We start from the raw sequence: 27,088 nt of genomic DNA, 5'->3' as shown, positions 1-27,088 counted from the left end.
TAATGTCTACAATAAGTTCTCAAAATTTATTATCAATAAAAAAAGAAAAGAATTACAAAGCATTTTTTAAGCTTCTCATTTAATTGTTTTGTTTAAAAACCTCATTTCATTAATTAACATGAGCTTAATTTGTTAAAATAGTCGCTGTACATCTTATTTATTAGGAGCATATGCATAATTGATTTCTCTTCTCAATTGATGTAATTTCATATCAGGGTTGTACTTCTGTGAGACAGTCATCAACTGCAAAGATATAAACAAAATGATAAACAGGAAGGGATGGAATTGATTAAAAACTATTAGGGAATTCTGATTACTGGTAGTATTGTAAAATCTGTATTAGCATCCCTAATAGAAGTCATACCCACTCTTTTTGAACATTTGGAACCAAAAATTCATCATTTCTCATATGTTTAGATGCTCTAATAGAAGCCGCATCCCTCAGTTGCATTGTACCATTTTAATATAAGCCACGGCTTCCAACACAGATTTTAGAGTACTATTTGATTTTCTAGGGAACAATGTGTTAACATGGATTCCAATGAATATAGTTGCAAATTAACACACAGTTTTCCTCCAAAAAATATTTTGAATATGTAAAATCAAGTAAAAACTGCAAAACATATAAAAAAAAAAATAGAGAATGAATTTATTCATTGCAGTGGGGCCTACCAGATCTTAAAAGGCTTGTCTAATCACCTGCCTACAGAATTAACATTTTTTACCTTCTGTTTTTGTGTTGGGTCTACTACATCCCAAGGTGCAGATAACTTATTGTTCCATCTATTGACTCTACAGGGGAGAATATGAAATATATAATTTAATTAGTCTACAAAGTTGATACCGGTATATTAGAAAAATAATTCTTGATTTTGTAAGTTGAATTTATCATATTTTTCATTAAATTTGGTATGTACATCACACTAATATATTTCTTAAATCACCAAATCGTCTGCTCTACACAGCGTTATCTGATATAAAATGCTTACAAATTTGAGCTAAAATTGAGACAGTCTGTGATTTTCCACTGATATCACAAGAACCATATATTGGTTTTTGATGAAACTTTGTGCTTAGATGCCTCTGTTTTTTTGGTAAAAATCTGTGCGATTAATTACCTAATTGGCATAATGATTTGTCAATTTTCGCTTTTCCACTGATATCTCAAGTACTAATCATCACATTTCAATGACACTTGGTACATAGATGTCATAGGACACTGCACAGACCTGATATTTTTAAAGGTAATATCAGTACATATTAATTACCTAATTTGCATAATTAATTAATTTCCTGCTTTTGATATTTCAAGTAGTAATCATTATTGCATAATTAGTTAATTTTCAGCTTTTACACTGATATGTCAAGTATTAATCATCACATTTCAATGAAACTAGGTACATAGATCTTTTAGGACTATGCAGAGACCTGATTAGTATTGGGGTAAATAATTGTGCATATTAATTACCTAATTTGCATAATTATTTTAATTTTCAGCTTTTCCACTGATATCTATAGTACTAATCATCACATTTCAGCAAATCTAGAACTATGCGGAGACCTAATTAGTTTTGGGTAAATATTTATGCATAATAATCACCTAAATTGCATAATTAACCACTTTCTAACATTCACACTGTTATCTCAAGTACTAATCATCACATTTGAAACTTTGTACATGGATGCTGTAGGACAATAAACAGACCTGAATAATTGTGGGTTAAAATCTGTTCATATTAATTCAATAATCAGCATAATAATTCATAATTTTGTTTGGTTCTAATCACATTTCAATAAAACTTGGTACATAGATGGTCTGTGCAGACCTCATTAGTTTTACACTCAATCTGTTCATATTAATTTTCTGATTTGCATAATTAGTTTTTAGCTTTTCCATCAATATCTCAAGCACAAGTAATATCGATTTAATTTTTAATGTGTCTCCAATAGCACATGGAAGTTCTTTCTAAGCTTTCTTTCATTGTTTATGTTCTTTTAATTCATGTTGTTTTTTAATTCGTTTGAGTTTGGAATCAATATTTATCATGAAATGTATGAAACCTTTAATCGCAAGGTTTAAACTGACTTTATTCAATGAACATTTTTGCAGATATTTGACATTTATATATATTATATAATATATATATTATGTTAATTTTTCTCAAAAAATTCAACATCTAACTGAGATAGTTGGCTACCATCAAACTAACTATCACCAGATTTTCTAAACTTTTACCATGTGATTATATTTTATGCTGTTGCTCACAAAATTCTAATATAAATCTGAAATATTCATTTGGGTTTAGAGGGTGAAAACATCATATGTAGTTTTAAAATAAGTACTTATGTTTGTTCTGAATTATTGGGATACTATACTATGATGAATCATTTAAGGTAGCGAGACTATTATTTGTGTTGAAAATTACGATTTTCACATTTATTTATTAATTGATGAAATGCACCATAAACTTTCATATGATAAAGTCAATATAACATAGAATGTCATGTAAGATGGTTAAAATGTAGATTTTCTGAAGGGAAGCAAGGCAGCCTCAGTAGTGTTTTCCAAAATCAACAACACAGGTTTAATCTGTGTGCCTATAAGTTTCAAAGATAAACTCAAGACAAAGCAATGTTAGGATGTGTTATCAGTAGCTATCTGACACACAATGAGTGTTTCCAAACATTTGAGTGGTTTGTCTCTGCCCCTGTTTGTTTCACAGATTAGTCATTTGCATATGAATGTGTCAGACACAAGGTCACACAGCCACTGAAAAAAATCATTGATTTTTTATCCAATTATAGCTATCCCATTCCTTTATTTTTTTGGTTTCCAATAGCCTTACACATTTGGATGTCCCTACACATGGTAAAACAGACCTTGATGGGAAAACAAATTGATTGTGCCAATAAACAAGCTTGAAAATCTTTGCTGTTACTTCATGGACGTTTTCTAGGAGTTTATGTTTTTCAAAATACAAGGTCTTTAACAAAAAATAACGTATACTTATTGTCGTCGGATTAACACCAAATTTTCACAGCTTTAAGGTGACAATGAGAGGAACTTGAATGTGTCCAGACAAACTTTTTCATCGATTATTTACCAACGAGTTGTGGTTTGAGTTGGGGGCAATGCGACTAAAACAGTAATTGAAATTCAGGACACTATTTTTTAAAACGCGTTGCTTGAATAAAACTAACCAGACACATTCAATTTACCAGACTATTGAACAACTAGGAAAAGTGAAAAAAATACTTCTTATCGCCAGCATAAATGCGTAATTTTTTTTTTACAGAAAAAGTAATTTTTCACCTTTGATTGAGTAACGCGTCGTAGAATGCAGATACGGGCATGCAAAATACACTTGTGAAAAGCTTGAAGTCTGGCGATTCTAAAAATATATACTTTCCCGGGTCTATTTGTAGTCATTTAGTCACAATTAGAAGATGAAAACAAGTATGCAAATAATAGTCCTGCTACCTTAATGGTATTTATATTTAAATTCCTATGGAAATATTTTCAAAAAAGCCCATTTTTAGAATGTTTTTCACCCCAAAAATATTTCATAGGGAATAAACAAATTTCAAAAGTCAATCAATTGTGTCCAAATCAATCATTATGTAACAATTTTCAAACATAACAAATGTGAAAATTGTTTCAACCTTATGTTACTAGGTTGAATGCCTGCAACAAAACAAAATACTAACTGTATATCAGGCTTCTTTGCTGCCATGTAGTAGATATAGGATCCAGCCATGCAACAAACAGTCGCAGTCATTGCAAATAGTGGAATCAGCTAATAAGTAGATACAGAACAGTAAAACTGCATTATTTAATATATATGTATGTTATTTGAAGCATTTGTATATTCACTATATTAGAGGTACAATAAATCGTGAATTTCTATTAAAATAAAATCTGCGTAAAAATTCTATTAATTGTTCACATTTTTGTGGAAATAATTTTGTTAACATAAAACTGTATCCTGCCCTGCAATGCAAGTTAATTGCTGTCAAACCTTGTTGAATTTAAGTATTTTATTTTCATTAGTGGCTCAGACCTTTCTCTTCATTGGTTGAAGCCAAAGATATGTAAATTTGCCAACAAAATCTGGGACATGTGAGTAAAACTATGGGTTGGCAGGCAGCTCCATATTGGCGAGTGCAACTTCTCATGCAGCACAAAACTGACGATTGACAGTGAAAGAATCAACGTTTATACGTATGTACCACCATAGTAGGTAGCCAGTAGTGATTTCATAATGTCTACATTTTTTACTAGTTTTTCAAAAAGTAATAGTACTTACTTCAGGATTAGTCACCAACACACGCATTGTGAACTTACTCATTTTTACTGAAAATAAAAGAAGATATAAATTGTTTGGAATACTGTAGAATTTCGCTTGGAATTAATTTTCACTATTATTGCTGAAGGAATGATTCAGTGAAAATAAAATCCACGGAATATACCGTTGTTCATATATTTTACATTCAACTTGTCAAAAATCAGTGAAAATAAATTTCATACAAAACACCCAAAAAACTAAAATAAAATATATTACAGTATCAGTGAAAGATATAATAATACATAAATTGTGCTGGTATGCGCTCATGCGTCTTAATTGACAGGAGACGCCCCCACATCTCGGACCCACATACTATACACGCGCATTTGGTTTCATTTTGATGAACAATTTACAGTGACCCTTTAGGATAAAATATCATAATTTTGGGATGATGAAAGTAGAGCAGTTGGGTAAATTACTCCACCAAAAGCGTAAAATCAACTATCATGACGCGCGCGCGCGCACCACGCAAGCGAACGCATAAACTGACCACAGTGCAAGTTGTGGATAAGTACAAAATATATTCCTTGGATATTAGTTTTCTGCTAAAGTGCAGATTAATATACCCACACTGTCCTTCCTAGAATAGACAAGTGTCTAATCAGAACAAATGTAATACACGAAAGTGATACTAAAACTGTAAATTTACATAACCAGCGATTCCCACTTGTGTGTTCGACGCAATGTCGACGGGTCACCGTTATTGCAGCTTATAAGTTGTAAATCAAAAAACCAACTCGTAAGAAAAGTTCACTGTATACTGAAGTAAGTGTATATGTCGCTTTGATCGAAAATAAGATATTTGCACGTACGTTTAGATGACTGTGTCTTCTTTGGATCATGAACTTCAGTCTGCCGCGGTTGAATCTTCTGCATCAACGTATCTACTTAGCCTCGCTCTAAAACAAGTCTTGTGTAAAGTAATCGCCGCCCATGGAAACGTAATGAACTGATAATTTTTAGACTTGTCTCAATATGTTACCATTAAATATGTATCTCTTTACAAATATGTTACAAAATAGTATTACTTTCTTTCTAAATATGCCTCTGATTTTACTCGTGTTGAGCGAGGGTGGTGAGATGTTGAAAGGTTTCAGACCTGTGAAATTTGTATATTTAGTTGGTTAATATTCCGATAACAATTGTTCATGTGCAATCTCTAATAGTTTTTTTTTTTTTAAATAAATTATCAAGGATTTGATAATCCCCAGGCGAATATTAACCAATTTCAGATTTACTTACTGCTTTATTTTGAAACGAGTGATAGCGCTACCTTTATTTGAATACCCATCACATTATGTTGAGATGGCATTTCATCTAGCGTACAAGAGTGTGTATGTATCTGTCTTTTCAATAAAAAAACAGATCCTGTATTCTTTTTTTATCGTGCGCCCTCTAACGTCTATTAGTTGCAAGTGTTTTTTTTTTCATTTTGATTTTAATAATTTAATATTTTATAAGTGAATTATCCAAAACAGCGTTTCTGGTATGCTTGTAACAAACGAGTTGTTTGAGAAACAATTATAGAACCTGACACCCCTATGATTGAAATGGTTTAGTCGCTGATTTGTGCGATTTGTTTCAGTGTAATAATAAAGCACTTATTGGATATTGGTCACGTGGTGTCTGATATAATTAATGAGATGCTTAATATTAAAATTGTTCTCATTGTCCGATAAATATAACATATTGCAGTAGGCGTGCAAGTAAGTTCTAGCATGGAGGTATAAACAGATCTGTGTATACCACCATGGTTCTAGTTGTACTTCCTATTGTTTAATATCGCCTCTCAACGGTTGGTAGCATCAGATCTATACCACGTCATCACAGAGCATTAATTTTAATAGAAAATATAAGGCTAAGTGAATAGTTACGTCACTATAAAATGCCTATTTCTCGTGCTTTACTTCTTTATCCACGGATTTAGGCGCGCCAGTACCCCCCCCCCCCTTCCTACCGTTCGGCTGGCAAAACAAAAATTACAAATCAATTGACAAACCAATGCCACGTCATGAGGAGATTCAGTAGCAGTAGCGCGCCCCGTTAACACATTTCTGGGTCCGTCCGTGAGAAATAATCTGAAACTGATTGTAAAGGTGAATATAATAAAAAAAAAACCCGGATGGGAATGTAATGTGAATTACTTCTCGACACAGTATTTGGATCTGGACATTCAGTGTGGAATGACACAGGATTCTGTTTAAAATGTCTCTCCACCGTGACGTGCGTTCTGATAGACAACCCACCACCACCACCAACAACAACAATAAATATACATTTTTAACCGAAATTTGCCTCCAAATGGAGCCAGAGGTAGCACGAGGATACAGACAGTAATAACAACTACATTACAGTGAAATATTGTGTCAACACTTTATTAAATAAAAACAACAACTGTGTGTATAGAGGTGTGTGTTTCTACTGACTTGTTAGGAGAATTCTGTATGGATCTGTGGCAATAGTATGTACTCAAGTTGTTTGTTTCATTTCGCACAACAGATAAGCCAGCTGTACCTCACCTGTCTAGATTTCCCGATATATAAGGGTGAGAAGGTGATCAGGTCAACATGCGGTATCACATCAAGTATAGAAATTGCAGAATAACGAATAAATATATTAATAAGTAGACAGCTTTGCAATGAAAGATATCATGGTACATTTCACTCCCAACGAGATTTCAGTTTCAGATTTCGGTTTCGGTAATTGGCGCTGCAAGATGAAATATTTTTGGGGCGGAATATATAGAAAGATGTCTCAATTTCAGTATTCATGATCGAATTTATGGCGGTCTACAAGTAGGAACTTGAGGTACTGACAGCAAAGAGTTTCATAAGGCCAGTCAACTTAAATTAATGGTTCGCATAAAAGGGGGACTAAAACTCTATTACATTTTGAAACTACGTATTATTGCCCCATTCCCAGCTTTGGTTGGCTCAGATAAGTTTTTTGTGTATTTTCACCTAATTAACCTGTAGTTCAGTTTGACGAGCAGTTGTTTTATCACAATTTAGAGGCAGTCGTTTTATGAGTATGCAAGCCAACAAACCAGAGAGCATCTTACTTAAACAAAATGGATTATTCTGAAACATTTACTTTATAACGGGCATTATGATTGGCTGTTGGTCACATTGGTAAGATATCAACAAATTGAGCGAACGGCGAGCTGCAAACAAATGACAGAAAATGAACACTTTACAGGTTGATATGTATAGATTGTTATATTGTAAATATAATTACGCTTTAACTATGAGATAGGTGTTTCAAATGTGTTCATAAAGCAATCGCGCATTGAATTGAATCAATATTCAAAAATAGAGAAAAATAAATCGGCTTACTCATTTCGTCAGTATTATTTTGGGTAACAAGTAGATAAATAGGCATCTACTCTCAATACACCTGTATACCTGTATATTTTCAATGAAAATATATCACTCTAAACTATACACTGCTTTTGGACAGACTGGTTTCGTCACCATCATTGCATAGTTGCGATCCTTGACCGTAGGTATTGATGTATAGTGATATATTACGTTAACAATCTATCTGCTTGTTGAAAACAACCACCATGTAGGTGAAATCAACAGCGTAAAATGTTCATTCTATATGATTGTGTAGATTACAGTATGAGATAGCCTTTTAGTAGAAAAAGAGACAGAACACTTCCCCAAAAACTGACGGTTCGTTTTATTTGCGTCTACAAATTTTGTTATTTGATTCAATTGAACTTTGGAATGAGAGCTGGCATTGATGCGCGGTATCATATGAATATTATCATTGTACAGTGTGGTGGCATCATATGTACCGTATTATTGTACAGTGTGGTGGTATCATATGAATATTATCATTGTACAGTGTGGTGGTATCATATGTACAGTATTATTGTACAGTGTGGTGGCATCATATGAACATTATCATTGTACAGTGTGGTGGTATCATATGAACATTATCATTGTACAGTGTGGTGGCATCATATGTACAGTATTAATGTACAGTGCAGTGGCATTATATGAACATTATCATTGTACAGTGTGGTGGCATGATATGTACAGTATTATTGTACAGTGTGGTGGCATTATATGTACAGTATTATTGTACAGTGTGGTGGTATCATATGAATAGTATCATTGTACAGTGTGGTGGTATCATATGAACATTATCATTGTACAGTGTGGTGGCATTATATGTACAGTATTATTGTACAGTGCAGTGGCATTATATGAACATTATCATTGTACAGTGTGGTGGCATTATATGTACAGTATTATTTACTGTGTGGTGGCATCATATGAACATTATCATTGTACACTGTGGTGTCATATGTACAGTATTATTGTACTGTGTGGTGGCATCATATGAACATTATCATTGTACAGTGTGGTGGTATCATATGTACAGTATTATTGCATGGTGCGGTGGTATCATATGTACAGTATTATTGTACAGTGTGGTGGTATCATATGAACATTATCATTGTACAGTGTGGTGGTATCATATGAACATTATCATTGTACAGTGTGGTGGTATCATATGAATATTATCATTGTACAGTGTGGTGGTATCATATGAACATTATCATTGCACAGTGTGGTGGTATCATATGTACAGTATTATTGTACAGTGTGGTGGCATCATATGAACATTATCATTGCACAGTGTGGTGGTATCATATGTACAGTATTATTGTACAGTGTGGTGGCATCATATGTACAGTATTATTGTACAGTGCAGTGGCATTATATGAACATTATCATTGTACAGTGTGGTGGTATCATATGAACATTATCATTGCACAGTGTGGTGGTATCATATGTACAGTATTATTGTACAGTGTGGTGGCATCATATGAACATTATCATTGCACAGTGTGGTGGTATCATATGTACAGTATTATTGTACAGTGTGGTGGCATCATATGTACAGTATTATTGTACAGTGCAGTGGCATTATATGAACATTATCATTGTACTGTGTGGTGGCATCATATGAACATTATCATTGTACAGTGTGGTTGCATTATATGTACAGTATTATTGTACTGTGTGGTGGCATGATATGTACAGTATTATTGTACAGTGTGGTGGCATGATATGTACAGTATTATTGTACAGTGTGGTGGCATTATATGTACAGTATTATTGTACAGTGTGGTGGTATCATATGTACAGCATTATTGCACTGTGTGGTGGCATCATATGAACATTATCATTGTACACTGTGGTATCATCATATGTACAGTATTATTGTACTGTGTGGTGGCATCATATGTACAGTATTATTGCACAGTGTGGTGGTATAATATGTACAGTATTATTGTACAGTGTGGTGGCATTATATGTACAGTATTATTATACAGCGTGGTGGCATCATATGTACAGTATCATTGTACAGTGTGGTGGTATCATATGAATATTATCATTGTACAGTGTGGTGGTATCATATGAATATTATCATTGCACAGTGTGGTGGTATCATATGTACAGTATTATTGTACAGTGTGGTGGTATCATATGAATATTATCATTGTACAGTGTGGTGGTATCATATGAATATTATCATTGTACTGTGTGGTGGTATCATATGAACATTATCATTGTACAGTGTGGTGGCATCATATGTACAGTATTAATGTACAGTGCAGTGGCATTATATGAACATTATCATTGTACAGTGTGGTGGCATGATATGTACAGTATTATTGTACAGTGTGGTGGCATTATATGTACAGTATTATTGTACAGTGTGGTGGTATCATATGAATAGTATCATTGTACAGTGTGGTGGTATCATATGAACATTATCATTGTACAGTGTGGTGGCATTATATGTACAGTATTATTGTACAGTGCAGTGGCATTATATGAACATTATCATTGTACAGTGTGGTGGCATTATATGTACAGTATTATTTACTGTGTGGTGGCATCATATGAACATTATCATTGTACACTGTGGTGTCATATGTACAGTATTATTGTACTGTGTGGTGGCATCATATGTACAGTATTATTGTACAGTGTGGTGGCATGATATGTACAGTATTATTGTACAGTGTGGTGGCATTATATGTACAGTATTATTGTACAGTGTGGTGGCATTATATGTACAGTATTATTGTACAGTGTGGTGGCATCATATGTACAGTATCATTGCACAGTGTGGTGTTATAATATGTACAGTATTATTGCACAGTGTGGTGGTATCATATGTACAGTATTATTGTACAGTGTAGTGGTATCATATGTAGAGTATTATTGTACAGTGCGGTGATATCATATGTACAGTATTATTGTACAATGTGGTGGTATCATATGTACAGTATTATTGTACAGTGCGGTGGTATCATATGTACAGTATTATTGTACAATGTGGTGGTATCATATGTACAGTATTATTGTACAATGTGGTGGTATCATATGTACGGTGTGGTGGTATCATATGTACAGTATCATTGCACAGTGTGGCGGTATCATATGTACAGTATTATTGTACAGTGTAGTGGTATCATATGTACAGTATTATTGTACAGTGCGGTGATATCATATGTACAGTATTATTGTACAGTGCGGTGGTATCATATGTACAGTATTATTGTACAATGTGGTGGTATCATATGTACAGTATTATTGTACAATGTGGTGGTATCATATGTACAGTATTATTGTACAATGTGGTGGTATCATATGTACAGTGTGGTGGTATCATATGTACATCATTATTGCACAGTGCGGTGGTATCATATGTACAGTATTATTGTACAGTGTGGGGGCATCATATGTACAGTATTATTGCACAGTGCGGTGGTATCATATGTACATCATTATTGCACAGTGCGGTGGTATCATATGTACAGTATTATTGTACAATGTGGTGGTATCATATGTACAGTATTATTGCACAGTGTGGTGGTATCATATGTACAGTATTATTGTACAGTGTGGTGGTATCATATGAACATTATCATTGTACAGTGTGGTGGCATCATATGTACAGTATTAATGTACAGTGCAGTGGCATTATATGAACATTATCATTGTACAGTGTGGTGGCAAGATATGTACAGTATTATTGTACAGTGTGGTGGCATTATATGTACAGTATTATTGTACAGTGTGGTGGTATCATATGAATAGTATCATTGTACAGTGTGGTGGTATCATATGAACATTATCATTGTACAGTGTGGTGGCATTATATGTACAGTATTATTGTACAGTGCAGTGGCATTATATGAACATTATCATTGTACAGTGTGGTGGCATTATATGTACAGTATTATTTACTGTGTGGTGGCATCATATGAACATTATCATTGTACACTGTGGTGTCATATGTACAGTATTATTGTACTGTGTGGTGGCATCATATGAACATTATCATTGTACAGTGTGGTGGTATCATATGTACAGTATTATTGCATGGTGCGGTGGTATCATATGTACAGTATTATTGTACAGTGTGGTGGTATCATATGAACATTATCATTGTACAGTGTGGTGGTATCATATGAACATTATCATTGTACAGTGTGGTGGTATCATATGAATATTATCATTGTACAGTGTGGTGGTATCATATGAACATTATCATTGCACAGTGTGGTGGTATCATATGTACAGTATTATTGTACAGTGTGGTGGCATCATATGAACATTATCATTGCACAGTGTGGTGGTATCATATGTACAGTATTATTGTACAGTGTGGTGGCATCATATGTACAGTATTATTGTACAGTGCAGTGGCATTATATGAACATTATCATTGTACAGTGTGGTGGTATCATATGAACATTATCATTGCACAGTGTGGTGGTATCATATGTACAGTATTATTGTACAGTGTGGTGGCATCATATGAACATTATCATTGCACAGTGTGGTGGTATCATATGTACAGTATTATTGTACAGTGTGGTGGCATCATATGTACAGTATTATTGTACAGTGCAGTGGCATTATATGAACATTATCATTGTACTGTGTGGTGGCATCATATGAACATTATCATTGTACAGTGTGGTTGCATTATATGTACAGTATTATTGTACTGTGTGGTGGCATGATATGTACAGTATTATTGTACAGTGTGGTGGCATGATATGTACAGTATTATTGTACAGTGTGGTGGCATTATATGTACAGTATTATTGTACAGTGTGGTGGTATCATATGTACAGCATTATTGCACTGTATGGTGGCATCATATGAACATTATCATTGTACACTGTGGTATCATCATATGTACAGTATTATTGTACTGTGTGGTGGCATCATATGTACAGTATTATTGCACAGTGTGGTGGTATAATATGTACAGTATTATTGTACAGTGTGGTGGCATTATATGTACAGTATTATTATACAGCGTGGTGGCATCATATGTACAGTATCATTGTACAGTGTGGTGGTATCATATGAATATTATCATTGTACAGTGTGGTGGTATCATATGAACATTATCATTGCACAGTGTGGTGGTATCATATGTACAGTATTATTGTACAGTGTGGTGGTATCATATGAATATTATCATTGTACAGTGTGGTGGTATCATATGAATATTATCATTGTACTGTGTGGTGGTATCATATGAACATTATCATTGTACAGTGTGGTGGCATCATATGTACAGTATTAATGTACAGTGCAGTGGCATTATATGAACATTATCATTGTACAGTGTTGTGGCATGATATGTACAGTATTATTGTACAGTGTGGTGGCATTATATGTACAGTATTATTGTACAGTGTGGTGGTATCATATGAATAGTATCATTGTACAGTGTGGTGGTATCATATGAACATTATCATTGTACAGTGTGGTGGCATTATATGTACAGTATTATTGTACAGTGCAGTGGCATTATATGAACATTATCATTGTACAGTGTGGTGGCATTATATGTACAGTATTATTTACTGTATGGTGGCATCATATGAACATTATCATTGTACACTGTGGTGTCATATGTACAGTATTATTGTACTGTGTGGTGGCATCATATGTACAGTATTATTGTACAGTGTAGTGGCATGATATGTACAGTATTATTGTACAGTGTGGTGGCATTATATGTACAGTATTATTGTACAGTGTGGTGGCATTATATGTACAGTATTATTGTACAGTGTGGTGGCATCATATGTACAGTATTATTGCACAGTGTGGTGGTATCATATGTACAGTATTATTGTACAGTGTAGTGGTATCATATGTAGAGTATTATTGTACAGTGCGGTGATATCATATGTACAGTATTATTGTACAATGTGGTGGTATCATATGTACAGTATTATTGTACAGTGCGGTGGTATCATATGTACAGTATTATTGTACAATGTGGTGGTATCATATGTACAGTATTATTGTACAATGTGGTGGTATCATATGTACGGTGTGGTGGTATCATATGTACAGTATCATTGCACAGTGTGGCGGTATCATATGTACAGTATTATTGTACAGTGTAGTGGTATCATATGTACAGTATTATTGTACAGTGCGGTGATATCATATGTACAGTATTATTGTACAGTGTGGTGGTATCATATGTACATCATTATTGCACAGTGTGGTGGTATCATATGTACAGTATTATTGTACAGTGCGGTGGTATCATATGTACAGTATTATTGCACAGTGCGGTGGTATCATATGTACAGTATTATTGTACAATGTGGTGGTATCATATGTACATCATTATTGCACAGTGCGGTGGTATCATATGTACAGTATTATTGTACAGTGTAGTGGTATCATATGTACAGTATTATTGTACAGTGCGGTGATATCATATGTACAGTATTATTGTACAGTGTGGTGGTATCATATGTACATCATTATTGCACAGTGTGGTGGTATCATATGTACAGTATTATTGTACAGTGCGGTGGTATCATATGTACAGTATTATTGTACAGTGCGGTGGTATCATATGTACAGTATTATTGTACAGTGCGGTGGTATCATATGTACAGTATTATTGTACAATGTGGTGGTATCATATGTACATCATTATTGCACAGTGCGGTGGTATCATATGTACAGTATTATTGTACAGTGTGGTGGTATCATATGTACATCATTATTGCACAGTGTGGTGGTATCATATGTACAGTATTATTGTACAGTGCGGTGGTATCATATGTACAGTATTATTGTACAGTGTAGTGGTATCATATGTACAGTATTATTGTACAGTGCGGTGATATCATATGTACAGTATTATTGTACAGTGTGGTGGCATCATATGAACATTATCATTGTACAGTGTAGTGGTATCATATGTACAGTATTATTGTACAGTGCGGTGATATCATATGTACAGTATTATTGTAGAGTGTGGTGGTATCATATGTACATCATTATTGCACAGTGCGGTGGTATCATATGTACAGTATTATTGTACAGTGCGGTGGTATCATATGTACAGTATTATTGTACAATGTGGTGGTATCATATGTACATCATTATTGCACAGTGCGGTGGTATCATATGTACAGTATTATTGTACAGTGTGGTGGTATCATATGTACATCATTATTGCACAGTGTGGTGGTATCATATGTACAGTATTATTGTACAGTGCGGTGGTATCATATGTACAGTATTATTGTACAGTGTGGTGGTATCATATGTACAGTATTATTGTACAATGTGGTGGTATCATATGTACAGTATTATTGCACAGTGCGGTGGTATCATATGTACAGTATTATTGTACAGTGCGGTGGTATCATATGTACAGTATTATTGTACAGTGTGGTGGTATCATATGTACAGTATTATTGTACAGTGTGGTGGTATCATATGTACAGTATTATTGCACAGTGTGGTGGTATCATATGTACAGTATTATTGTACAGTGTGGTGGTATCATATGTACAGTATTATTGCACAGTGTGGTGGTATCATATGTACAGTATTATTGCACAGTGTGGTGGTATCATATGTACAGTATTATTGCACAGTGTGGTGGTATCATATGTACAGTATTATTGTACAGTGTGGTGGTATCATATGTACAGTATTATTGCACAGTGCGGTGGTATCATATGTACAGTATTATTGCACAGTGTGGTGGTATCATATGTACAGTATTATTGTACAATGTGGTGGTATCATATGTACAGTATTATTGTACAATGTGGTGGTATCATATGTACAGTATTATTGCACAGTGTGGTGGTATCATATGTACAGTATTATTGTACAATATGGTGGTATCATATGTACAGTATTATTGTACAATGTGGTGGTATCATATGTACAGTATTATTGTACAATGTGGTGGTATCATATGTACAGTATTATTGTACAGTGTGGTGGTATCATATGTACAGTATTATTGCACAGTGTGGTGGTATCATATGTACAGTATTATTGCACAGTGTGGTGGTATCATATGTACAGTATTATTGTACAATGTGGTAGTATCATATGTACAGTATTATTGTACAGTGTGGTGGTATCATATGTACAGTATTATTGCACAGTGTGGTGGTATCATATGTACAGTATTATTGTACAATGTGGTGGTATCATATGTACAGTATTATTGTACAGTGTGGTGGTATCATATGTACAGTATTATTGCACAGTGTGGTGGTATCATATGTACAGTATTATTGCACAGTGTGGTGGTATCATATGTACAGTATTATTGTACAGTGCGGTGGTATCATATGTACAGTATTAGTGCACAGTGTGGTGGTATCATATGTACAGTATTATTGTACAGTGCGGTGGTATCATATGTACAGTATTATTGCACAGTGTGGTGGTATCATATGTACAGTATTATTGTACAGTGCGGTGGTATCATATGTACAGTATTAGTGCACAGTGTGGTGGTATCATATGTACATCATTATTGCACAGTGCGGTGGTATCATATGTACAGTATTATTGCACAGTGTGGTGGTATCATATGTACAGTATTATTGTACAGTGTGGGGGCATTATATGTACATTATTATTGTACAGTGTGGTGGTATAATATGTACATTATTATTGTACAATGTGGTGGTATCATATGTACAATATTATTGTACAGTGTGGGGGCATTATATGTACATTATTATTGTACAATGTGCTGGCATTATATGTAGAGTATTATTGCACAGTGTGGTGGTTTCATATGTACAGTATTATTGTACAGTGTGGTGGTATTATATGTACAGTATTATTGTACAGTGTGGTGGTATCATATGTACAGTATTATTGCACAGTGTGGTGGTATCATATGTACATTATTATTGTACAGTGTGGTGGTATCATATGTACAGTATTATTGCACAGTGTGGTGGTATCATATGTACAGTATTATTGCACAGTGTGGTGGTATCATATGTACAGTATTATTGCACAGTGTGGTGGTATCATATGTACAGTATTATTGTACAGTGTGGTGGTATCATATGTACAGTATTATTGCACAGTGCGGTGGTATCATATATACAGTATTATTGCACAGTGTGGTGGTATCATATGTACAGTATTATTGTACAATGTGGTGGTATCATATGTACAGTATTATTGTACAATGTGGTGGTATCATATGTACAGTATTATTGCACAGTGTGGTGGTATCATATGTACAGTATTATTGTACAATGTGGTGGTATCATATGTACAGTATTATTGTACAATGTGGTGGTATCATATGTACAGTATTATTGTACAATGTGGTGGTATCATATGTACAGTATTATTGTACAGTGTGGTGGTATCATATGTACAGTATTATTGCACAGTGTGGTGGTATCATATGTACAGTATTATTGCACAGTGTGGTGGTATCATATGTACAGTATTATTGTACAATGTGGTGGTATCATATGTACAGTATTATTGTACAGTGTGGTGGTATCATATGTACAGTATTATTGCACAGTGTGGTGGTATCATATGAATATTATCATTGTACAGTGTGGTGGTATCATATGAATATTATCATTGCACAGTGTGGTGGTATCATATGTACAGTATTATTGTACAGTGTGGTGGTATCATATGAATATTATCATTGTACAGTGTGGTGGTATAATATGTACATTATTATTGTACAATGTGGTGGTATCATATGTACAATATTATTGTACAGTGTGGGGGCATTATATGTACATTATTATTGTACAATGTGCTGGCATTATATGTAGAGTATTATTGCACAGTGTGGTGGTTTCATATGTACAGTATTATTGTACAGTGTGGGGGCATTATATGTACATTATTATTGTACAATGTGCTGGCATTATATGTAGAGTATTATTGCACAGTGTGGTGGTATCATATGTACAATATTATTGTACAGTGTGGGGGCATTATATGTACATTATTATTGTACAATGTGCTGGCATTATATGTAGAGTATTATTGCACAGTGTGGTGGTATCATATGTACAGTATTATTGCACAGTGTGGTGGTATCATATGTACAGTATTATTGCACATTGTGGTGGTGTCATATGTACATCATTATTGTACAGTGTGGTGGTATCATATGTACATTATTATTGTACAATGTGGTGGTATCATATGTACAGTATTATTGTACAATGTGGTGGTATCATATGTACAGTATTATTGCACAGTGTGGTGTTATCATATGTACAGTATTATTGTACAGTGTGGTGGCATCATATGTAGAGTATTATTGTACAGTGCGGTGGTTTAATATGTACAGTATTATTGCACAGTGTGGTGTTATCATATGTACAGTATTATTGTACAATGTGGTGGTATCATATGTTCAGTATTATTGTACAGTGTGGTGGTATCATATGTACAGTATTATTGCACAGTGTGGTGTTATCATATGTACAGTATTATTGTACAGTGTAGTGGTATCATATGTACAGTATTATTGCACAGTGTGGTGTTATCATATGTACAGTATTATTGTACAATGTGGTGGTATCATATGTACAGTATTATTGTACAGTGTGGTGGTATCATATGTACAGTATTATTGCACAGTGTGGTGTTATCATATGTACAGTATTATTGTACAGTGTAGTGGTATCATATGTACAGTATTATTGCACAGTGTGGTGTTATCACATGTACAGTATTATTGTACAATGTGGTGGTATCATATGTACAGTATTATTGTACAGTGTGGTGGTATCATATGTACAGTATTATTGCACAGTGTGGTGTTATCATATGTACAGTATTATTGTACAGTGTAGTGGTATCATATGTACAGTATTATTGCACAGTGTGGTGTTATCATATGTACAGTATTATTGTACAATGTGGTGGTATCATATGTACAGTATTATTGTACAGTGTGGTGGTATCATATGTACAGTATTATTGCACAGTGTGGTGTTATCATATGTACAGTATTATTGTACAATGTGGTGGTATCATATGTACAGTATTATTGTACAGTGTGGTGGTATCATATGTACAGTATTATTGCACAGTGTGGTGGTATCATATGTACAGTATTATTGCACAGTGTGGTGTTATCATATGTACAGTATTATTGTACAATGTGGTGTTATCATATGTACAGTATTATTGTACAGTGTGGTGGTATCATATGTACAGTATTATTGTACAGTGTGGTGTTATCATATGTACAGTATTATTGCACAGTGCGGTGGTATCATATGTACAGTATTATTGCACAGTGTGGTGGTATCATATGTACAGTATTATTGTACAGTGTGGTGTTATCATATGTACAGTATTATTGTACAATGTGGTGTTATCATATGTACAGTATTATTGTACAATGTGGTGGCATTATATGTACAGTATTATTGTACAATGTGGTGTTATCATATGTACAGTATTATTGTACAATGTGGTGTTATCATATGTACAGTATTATTGTACAATGTGGTGGCATTATATGTACAGTATTATTGCACAGTGTGGTGGTATCATATGTACAGTATTATTGCACAGTGTGGTAGTATCATATGTACAGTATTATTGTACAGTGTGGTGGTATCATATGTACAGTATTATTGCACAGTGTAGTGGTATCATATGTACAGTATTATTGTACAATGTGGTGGTATCATATGTACAGTATTATTGTATCGTGTGGTGGCATTATATGTACAGTATTATTGTACAATGTGGTGGTATCATATGTACAGTATTATTGTACAATGTGGTGGTATCATATGTACAATATTATTGTACAGTGTTGGGGCAATATATGTACATTATTATTGTACAATGTGGTGGCATTATATGTACAGTATTATTGTACAGTGTGGTTGTATCATATGTACATCATTATTGTACAGTGTGGTGGTATAATATGTACATTATTATTGTACAATGTGGTGGTATCATATGTACATTATTATTGTACAATGTGGTGGTATCATATGTACAGTATTATTGCACAGTGTGGTTGTATCATATGTACATCATTATTGTACAGTGTGGTGGTATAATATGTACATTATTATTGTACAATGTGGTGGTATCATATGTACAGTATTATTGCACAGTGTGGTGTTATCATATGTACAGTATTATTGTACAGTGTGGTGGCATCATATGTAGAGTATTATTGTACAGTGCGGTGGTTTAATATGTACAGTATTATTGCACAGTGTGGTGTTATCATATGTACATCATTATTGCACAGTGTGGTGGTATCATATGTACAGTATTATTGTACAGTGTGGTGGTATCATATGTACAGTATTATTGCACAGTGTGGTGTTATCATATGTACAGTATTATTGTACAGTGCGATGGTATCATATGTACAGTATTATTGTACAATGTGGTGGTATCATATGTACAGTATTATTGTACAATGTGGTGTTATCATATGTACAGTATTATTGCACAGTGTGGTGTTATCATATGTACAGTATTATTGCACAGTGCGGTGTTATCATATGTACAGTATTATTGTACAATGTGGTGGTATCATATGTACAGTATTATTGTACAATGTGGTGGTATCATATGTACAGTATTATTGCACAGTGTGGTGTTATCATATGTACAGTATTATTGCACAGTGCGGTAGTATTATATGTACAGTATTATTGCACAGTGTAGTGGTATCATATGTAGAGTATTATTGCACAGTGTAGTGGTATCATATGTAGAGTATTATTGCACAGTGTGGTGTTATCATATGTACAGTATCATTGCACAGTGTGGTGGTATCATATGTACAGTATTATTGTACAATGTGGTGGTATCATATGTACAGTATTATTGTACAATGTGGTGGTATCATATGTACAGTATTATTGTACAGTGTTGTGGTATCATATGTACAGTATTATTGCACATTGTGGTGGCATCATATGTACAGTATTATTGTACAGTGTGGTGGTATCATATGTACAGTATTATTGCACAGTGTGGTGGCATTATATGTACAGTATTATTGTACAGTGTGGTGGTATCATATGTACAGTATTATTGCACATTGTGATGGTATCATATGTACAGTATTATTGTACAGTGTGGTGGTATCATATGTACAATATTATTGTTCAGTGTGATGGCATTATATGTACAATATTATTGTACAGTGTGGTGGCATTATATGTACATTATTATTGTACAATGTGGTAGTATCATATGTACAGTATTATTGTACAGTGGGGTGGTATCATATGTACAGTATTATTGTACAGTGTGGTGGCATCATATGTACAGTATTATTGTACAGTGTGGTGGCATTATATGTACAGTATTATTGTACAGTGTGGTGGCATTATATGTACATTATTATTGTACAGTGTGGTGGTATCATATGTACAGTATTATTGTACAGTGTGGTGGCATTATATATACATTATTATTGTATCGTGTGGTGGCATTATATGTACATTATTATTGTATCGTGTGGTGGTATCATATGTACAGTATTATTGTACAGTGTGGTGGCATTATATGTACAGTATTATTGTACAATGTGGTGGCATCATATGTACATTATTATTGTATCGTGTGGTGGCATCATATGTACATTATTATTGTACAGTGTGGTGGCATGATATGTACATTATTATTGTACAGTGTGGTTGTATCATATGTACATTTTTATTGTACAGTGCGGTGGCATTATATGTACATTATTATTGTACAGTGTGGTGGCATCATATGTACATTATTATTGTATCGTGTGGTGGCAAAATTCGTCAACGCATAGTTTTATTGGTGTTATTGAATACTAGTTTGATGCATTTAATAAAGTGCGTGATATTATCATAAAGTGAGAGCATGATTCGTGATATTCTTGGACAGTATCACGACATAAAATTACTATTACATTATTTCTTTCTTCAAGATACCTGGAAAATGAAGATCTGCAGAATAACTTTTATTGCAATCTGTGTCAGCCTGCAATACCATGTTGCCATAGTTACAGCAGAAACAAACACTCCAGCCTATTTACGATGTAACAGAATATCTGTTTTTCGTTTTTATGATGTAACCTCTTCTTCAGTCAACATTTCAATTGTAACACAAGATATTGAAAACGTCACTTCCGTTTCAAGCTACATTATAACATACACTGGCAAGTACCGCAACCTTGTCGATCATAGTGGAACGGTAGAAGTGTATAATAATGGGACAACTTGGGCAGTAGTTGACAATCTATATCCATGGCCGACACAATATCAACTCTGCCTAGAAATTAACTACATTACAGATGGTAACGTGACAACGCGTGTTTGGGGACAACACAAATGTGGATATCTGTGCACCAAGTTCGACAGATGGGACTCTTTTTCAAGAGCCGCCATAGTGATTGCAGCACTCATACTACTCTTTCTGGGATGCATCAATGTCTTTTCTGCTAAATATGGAGATGTATTCGCAGCGAACAAAGTTGAGATTACCAGAGAAGATATTAGAAGGCATATTCGAAAAGTTAGGCGTTTACGAAGAACTGATGTTAGAACGTGATCAAGAACTGTTGATTTGTTTGAGTTCACCGACGTACAAACCTTTTAGATCATTGGATTGTCAAATATTGCGATAAAGTGTAGATATTATTAAAGGACATTGCAGTACATAAAGTGGATATCAGGTAATGTCAGACTTGTATAACAAATCATTCATGCAAGTGTTGCTATAAATCTGGGTTTAATAGCCTTCGTGTAGTCTTCACATTTCGCGTCGTCGCGCCACGCATTCGCGATATATATATGGGTCTCATATGGTTATGTGATGGTGACTTTGACTGTTGCGAAGATCATCGAGTACAAACTGAGACGTTGCCAAGTTTTAATTTTTAGGTGATTGGAAGGTATCGATGGAGTCACCGACGGCAATTAGTGCAAGTCGGGCCCAGGTAAAACCTCATACTTGTGATTTCTATTGGACGAGCGCATTGGATTGTTGGAAAATCAATGTTTATCAACACAAATGTCACACATGCGCAGCGTGACAACCACCGCCCTTTAAGTATCTTCGGCGATTTCTTGTATCTACTATTATTAAGGATAATCCCCCAAAATACTGTGAAGTCACCTTTTCCAGAAGTGGTATATATCAAATATGCATATTGAAGCTTTTCAATAAACGTTTGGGAAAAAAAGAAAGAAATCCAAATCACTTTAGAATACAATTTCCACCCTATATACGACTGAATCACACGCTAAATTAAAATTACAATATCCAGCAGGCAATTTTTAATAATAATAAAAATGTTTCTAGTCACTATGAGTACATAGTTGTTGGACACGATTCGACTTTGTTAAGAACAAGACCTATTCAAAACTTGTTTACACCATCAGTATGCTAGATTTGCTTATTGACAACATATTTGTAGAGTTTGGATTACATATTTCTAAACAAAGTATTGGCCTTTCAAGTGGAACAACACATCGTGCTTCCATGATGCTGGCTGATTTCTTTCTTTATTTATATGAACTAATTTCTAGACTAGTTAAAAAACAGGATAAAGAAGAGAAATCCTTTAATTTCACATTCAGATTTATTGATTATGTGCTTACCATAAATAATGATCTTAAATTTAGTGATTATATTTCAATCATATATTGAGTTGAACTTAGTAATTATTTAATGTGACTACATAATCTGCTTCATACTAGGATCAGCCTGTGTTGTGTAGTTACAGCTTTCTACCAGACTGTATGACAAGTGAAATGATTTTGAAATTTACCATCCCATATCATTCAGCAATATTTGTGGTTGATATTCACTCACATTTGATCAGGTTCAAATAATAAAGACAGCGTAAAGTACATCTAAACAATACACTATTTATTCGTACAGTGTTACAACAAAGGAACCACAATGTAACAAGGATGCAACTAATAAATACACGATAGAATGCCATTTTTATACGGTTTAGTAGGATTCACACCTATGGATTAAAATTGGAGGGAAACACAGTGATTGGTTTTTAATATTGATACATCAGCTTAAAATCGACCTTGCAACTGATTCCTATTGCGTTCGTGTTGCCTATTGATTATTATTAAATGGCTTGTATAAACCGAATCTGTGTTTCTTTACAATAGAGATACATGCATTACGGTATAGTTTCAGACATGTAACAACTTTCAATTGTTGTATCGCAGCTAATATAGCTTGGAATTGTATAAAATAAGGACGAAAAATACAGTAAAAAATAGTCTAATAATATCACTAAATTACGAATACGAAAGAAGAATACTGAATAAACAACAAGTAATATTAATGAATGAGGAAACAAACATGTGGATGAGCATCCACGATAATATTCCATACTGTCATACGTATGGTGTATGCACTCTCCGACCCATTCACTCCAGTTATGCAGTTATGCTGACGTTAAAAAAAAACGTGGCTTCTTTCGTCTAATCTATTGAACTAAGGGTTTTGTAAAGAACAAATAGGGTTAGCATATGTTCGCTTGGCATCAGAACACAGACTGAAACATTCAAAATACTTTGTTGGCATATACAACAGGCTTGTGGTTAAATACAATAACTCTGTTAGAGTTGATTTCACATGGCATAATATCACTTGTCTTCCGTAGAACTCAAGTTTCAAAAAAAAAACAAAAAAAAAAAACAGTTTATTATCATGACTGAACAAATATGCGATAGTTGCCACACGTAGTAGGGTGTACTCGCTTTTTTCGAAACACCTGAATATGTGGGTCCATATATCGTATAGGTAATGTCAGTTAATTGTTTTGTTTTCGTGGATTTTTTTTCGATTGTTGACAAGACATTTGGTTTGTGTTCTTGGACATGTAAATCTTCCATGTGTTCAACGATCTATGGTTTGACATGTTACTTTTTTTGAAAGATAAAAATACTCTTTAAAATTCAGCTATCTAGTGTTTATGAATAAAAAGGAAAAAGAAACAAATATATCAGTGCATTCGATTCCTGTTTAATTTTCAATCAATATTTGTAATACGAAGTAAAAGAATATCATATATTATTCTGTTCTTACTAAACATGTGCATGAAGGTTTAACGTTCTTACATACTTCAAAAAGTCTCACTTTATGCACAAAATTATATTTATTCGTCGTCAATTCTGGTCGTTACATGTTTTCAATGTCGATGTGTGTTGATCTACAACTTCTTAAAGAGAAAGATCGTTCCAAACAGCGAGTAGATCACTGATGTTATGGAATGATTCAATGGCCGTGACAGTGACAGTTCATTTAGAAGATCTTCTTCTGCAACATCTTGTTCATTTGTCTGCTGCTATATCACATGCCTCCCGTTAGTTGACAAGCCCATGTGAGCACATGGTAGGACAATGATCGCGTGATTTTTGAGAAGAAATATGGCCTCCTTAGAATGTAACATTCACAACTTTCAGACAAATTCTGTAACGGGGGATCGTCGCTTAAAGCGAGAGGGTCATCACCTGCGCACGCGCGGGAATTGAGCCCCAAGCGACGATAACAATACACACTAAAAACGCAAAAGCTTGTTTGTAAACAATGACACACTATGGCCATCTGACGCATGCGTCAACACTTATCTATCATGTTCAATCTGATTAAAATCCAATGTAGGTATGAGGCTCGAATTTTTATTTTTTTATTTTTTTGTAACCCTTTATATTATATTTATTTGTATTTTAGTTTAAATATGTAAATATTTTGGTTTTTCTTGCCATTGATCAGTATTATTTCCAAGAACTGATTAATGGCAAGAAAACCTCAAAAATCGACATTTTCAAACTAAAATACCCATAAATATAATATGAAGGGTTACAAAAAAAAAATTGGACCCTCATACCTATATCGGATTTTAATCAGATTGCTATCATGTTAAGTTTTCGCTAGCATTTAATAGCCATCTTTTGTACAGACTAGTTAGGTTTTTGTTTTTAGCATTCACATATCAAAACATGACATCGTCTCCCCTTTCTGCTGACATAAAAAACATACAGTTTTATCATATCAACTTGCTCTTTTCCACTATGCGAAACGTGTGGAGTCTACATAACTGGACCCCTCTACACAAATATTCCTTTTGTCGATCAGTGTTATTTCATATCACCTCTTTTGTGGTAATATAGTATAGATTTTATATTGTACTGTACTGGAAAAACAGACATGAAATAACACCAGAACGGTAAGACGTGTTTAAGGCGAGGGAATAGTCACCTGCTCATTCGTCAGATGGCCATAAGGGCTCATACCACTAATTGAATTTCCATAGACGACAATGTTAACATATGACGAGATTGCTATATGAAAATGACGAAGAAAGTTGAAAATATGGCTCAAAAATGGGAAATCAACATGCCAGTAATCAACCATATGAAAAAAACTAACATGTTGGCCAGCTCAAACTCTTGCAAATCTCAGGTAAACAAGACACACCTACTGTATTTGGATTGCACCAAGAGAAATCACTGGAAAAACACCAAGATTAGAACATCCATTAACACACAGAATAAACCCACAGGTACACAGCCGCTAAGTAGTAAACAAAAGACCACATGTTGGTCTCACCTCTGACCCAGGTGATTACGCCCTCAAACAGGGAGCACCTGAGAAAAATAATATTTAAAAAATTTCATTGGTTCTTGCTGGGCATTTAAATTGAGGGCTACGAGCAGCCATTGGTTAATTAGTGGCATGAGACCTTCAGAGAAATAAGAAGGTTTAATAAAGTTCTTGTTGATCTTATATATGATGGAATATCATTAGACGAGTAATTTCCCATGCAAAAAAAATCCCCAAAATTTAAACCCTGGGAGTTATTTATCAAAATCTACCACTTGGTGGCGCCCTATACCCAGACAATTAGTTGTAGAAAGTGGCAACATACACACTCAGCATAACACCAAAATAGATGGTAGGCAATGAATATAAGCCTGATTATTAGATGCAGTACTGTAAAATATAATGTTCTCATTCACCACAAACAAGTACAGACCAACGTTTGGCATGATTAGTAATTTTAATTAATTTCTAGAAATAATACATAGAATAATGACAATTAAAAGTAGTTTATCACTATAATTTAAAAAAAAAAAAAATTCTACTGAATCAAAAGTCTCAATTCATCAGCTCATTATTTCTCCAATTAATTAAAAACAAAAAAACAATTCCACGGTATCTGCATTTAGGCTGGAGACCTGTGACGGGCAACCTTGGATATACCAAAACACAACAGTGGTTTGATTTACCATGGCCACACATAGAATTTGCTCAACATAAAATACTTAATCAAATCTTATGTGAAAAAAAGTAGTTAAACGAAACAATTTTATGATTTAAAAAGAAATAAAAATAAAA

At 34.0% G+C, this 27,088-nt stretch overlaps 1 protein-coding gene and 1 long non-coding RNA gene across 3 annotated transcripts; one reads left to right on the top strand and one right to left on the bottom strand.

Annotated features, from left to right (window-relative positions):
- LOC102810390 (cytochrome c oxidase associated subunit FA4L3-like) lies at window positions 1–26,502 on the bottom strand. Of its 2 annotated transcripts, none has more exons than XM_085504739.1 (5): window positions 26,168–26,502; window positions 4,308–4,354; window positions 3,709–3,797; window positions 726–792; window positions 1–243 (listed from the first exon to the last, which is right to left on the bottom strand). In XM_085504739.1, the coding sequence occupies exons 2-5, from the start codon at window positions 4,347–4,349 to the stop codon at window positions 154–156; spliced, it is 288 nt and encodes a 95-aa protein (XP_085360865.1). In that variant the 5' UTR covers window positions 4,350–4,354; window positions 26,168–26,502; the 3' UTR covers window positions 1–153. The 2 variants fall into 2 exon arrangements, with proteins under 2 accessions (XP_085360865.1, XP_085360864.1); XM_085504738.1 differs by lacking the exon at window positions 26,168–26,502 and adding an exon at window positions 5,159–5,244.
- LOC146737924 (uncharacterized) lies at window positions 7,758–24,688 on the top strand. The gene is made up of 2 exons (XR_014930711.1): window positions 7,758–7,847; window positions 21,645–24,688. It is a non-coding gene; the product is annotated as an uncharacterized LOC146737924 (long non-coding RNA).
- Window positions 26,503–27,088: the final 586 nt, after the last annotated feature.

This window comes from Saccoglossus kowalevskii, chromosome 10, assembly GCF_978046115.1.
Source record: "Saccoglossus kowalevskii chromosome 10, keSacKowa6.1, whole genome shotgun sequence".
NCBI lineage: Eukaryota > Metazoa > Hemichordata > Enteropneusta > Harrimaniidae > Saccoglossus > Saccoglossus kowalevskii.
This window is presented reverse-complemented; position numbering and strand designations above follow the sequence as displayed.

Excerpts from the sequence above, each read along its gene's own strand:
- LOC102810390 (XM_085504738.1), bottom strand. The coding sequence starts at position 5,222 with ATGCAGAAGATTCAACCGCGGCAGACTGAAGTTCATGATCCAAAGAAG. Across the intron at positions 4,355-5,158 it reads GAAGACACAGTCATCTAAAC|TAAAAATGAGTAAGTTCACA; the intron begins GTACGTGCAAAT and ends TTTTATTTTCAG. Across the intron at positions 793-3,708 it reads GCAAAGAAGCCTGATATACA|AGTCAATAGATGGAACAATA; the intron begins GTTAGTATTTTG and ends TCTCCCCTGTAG.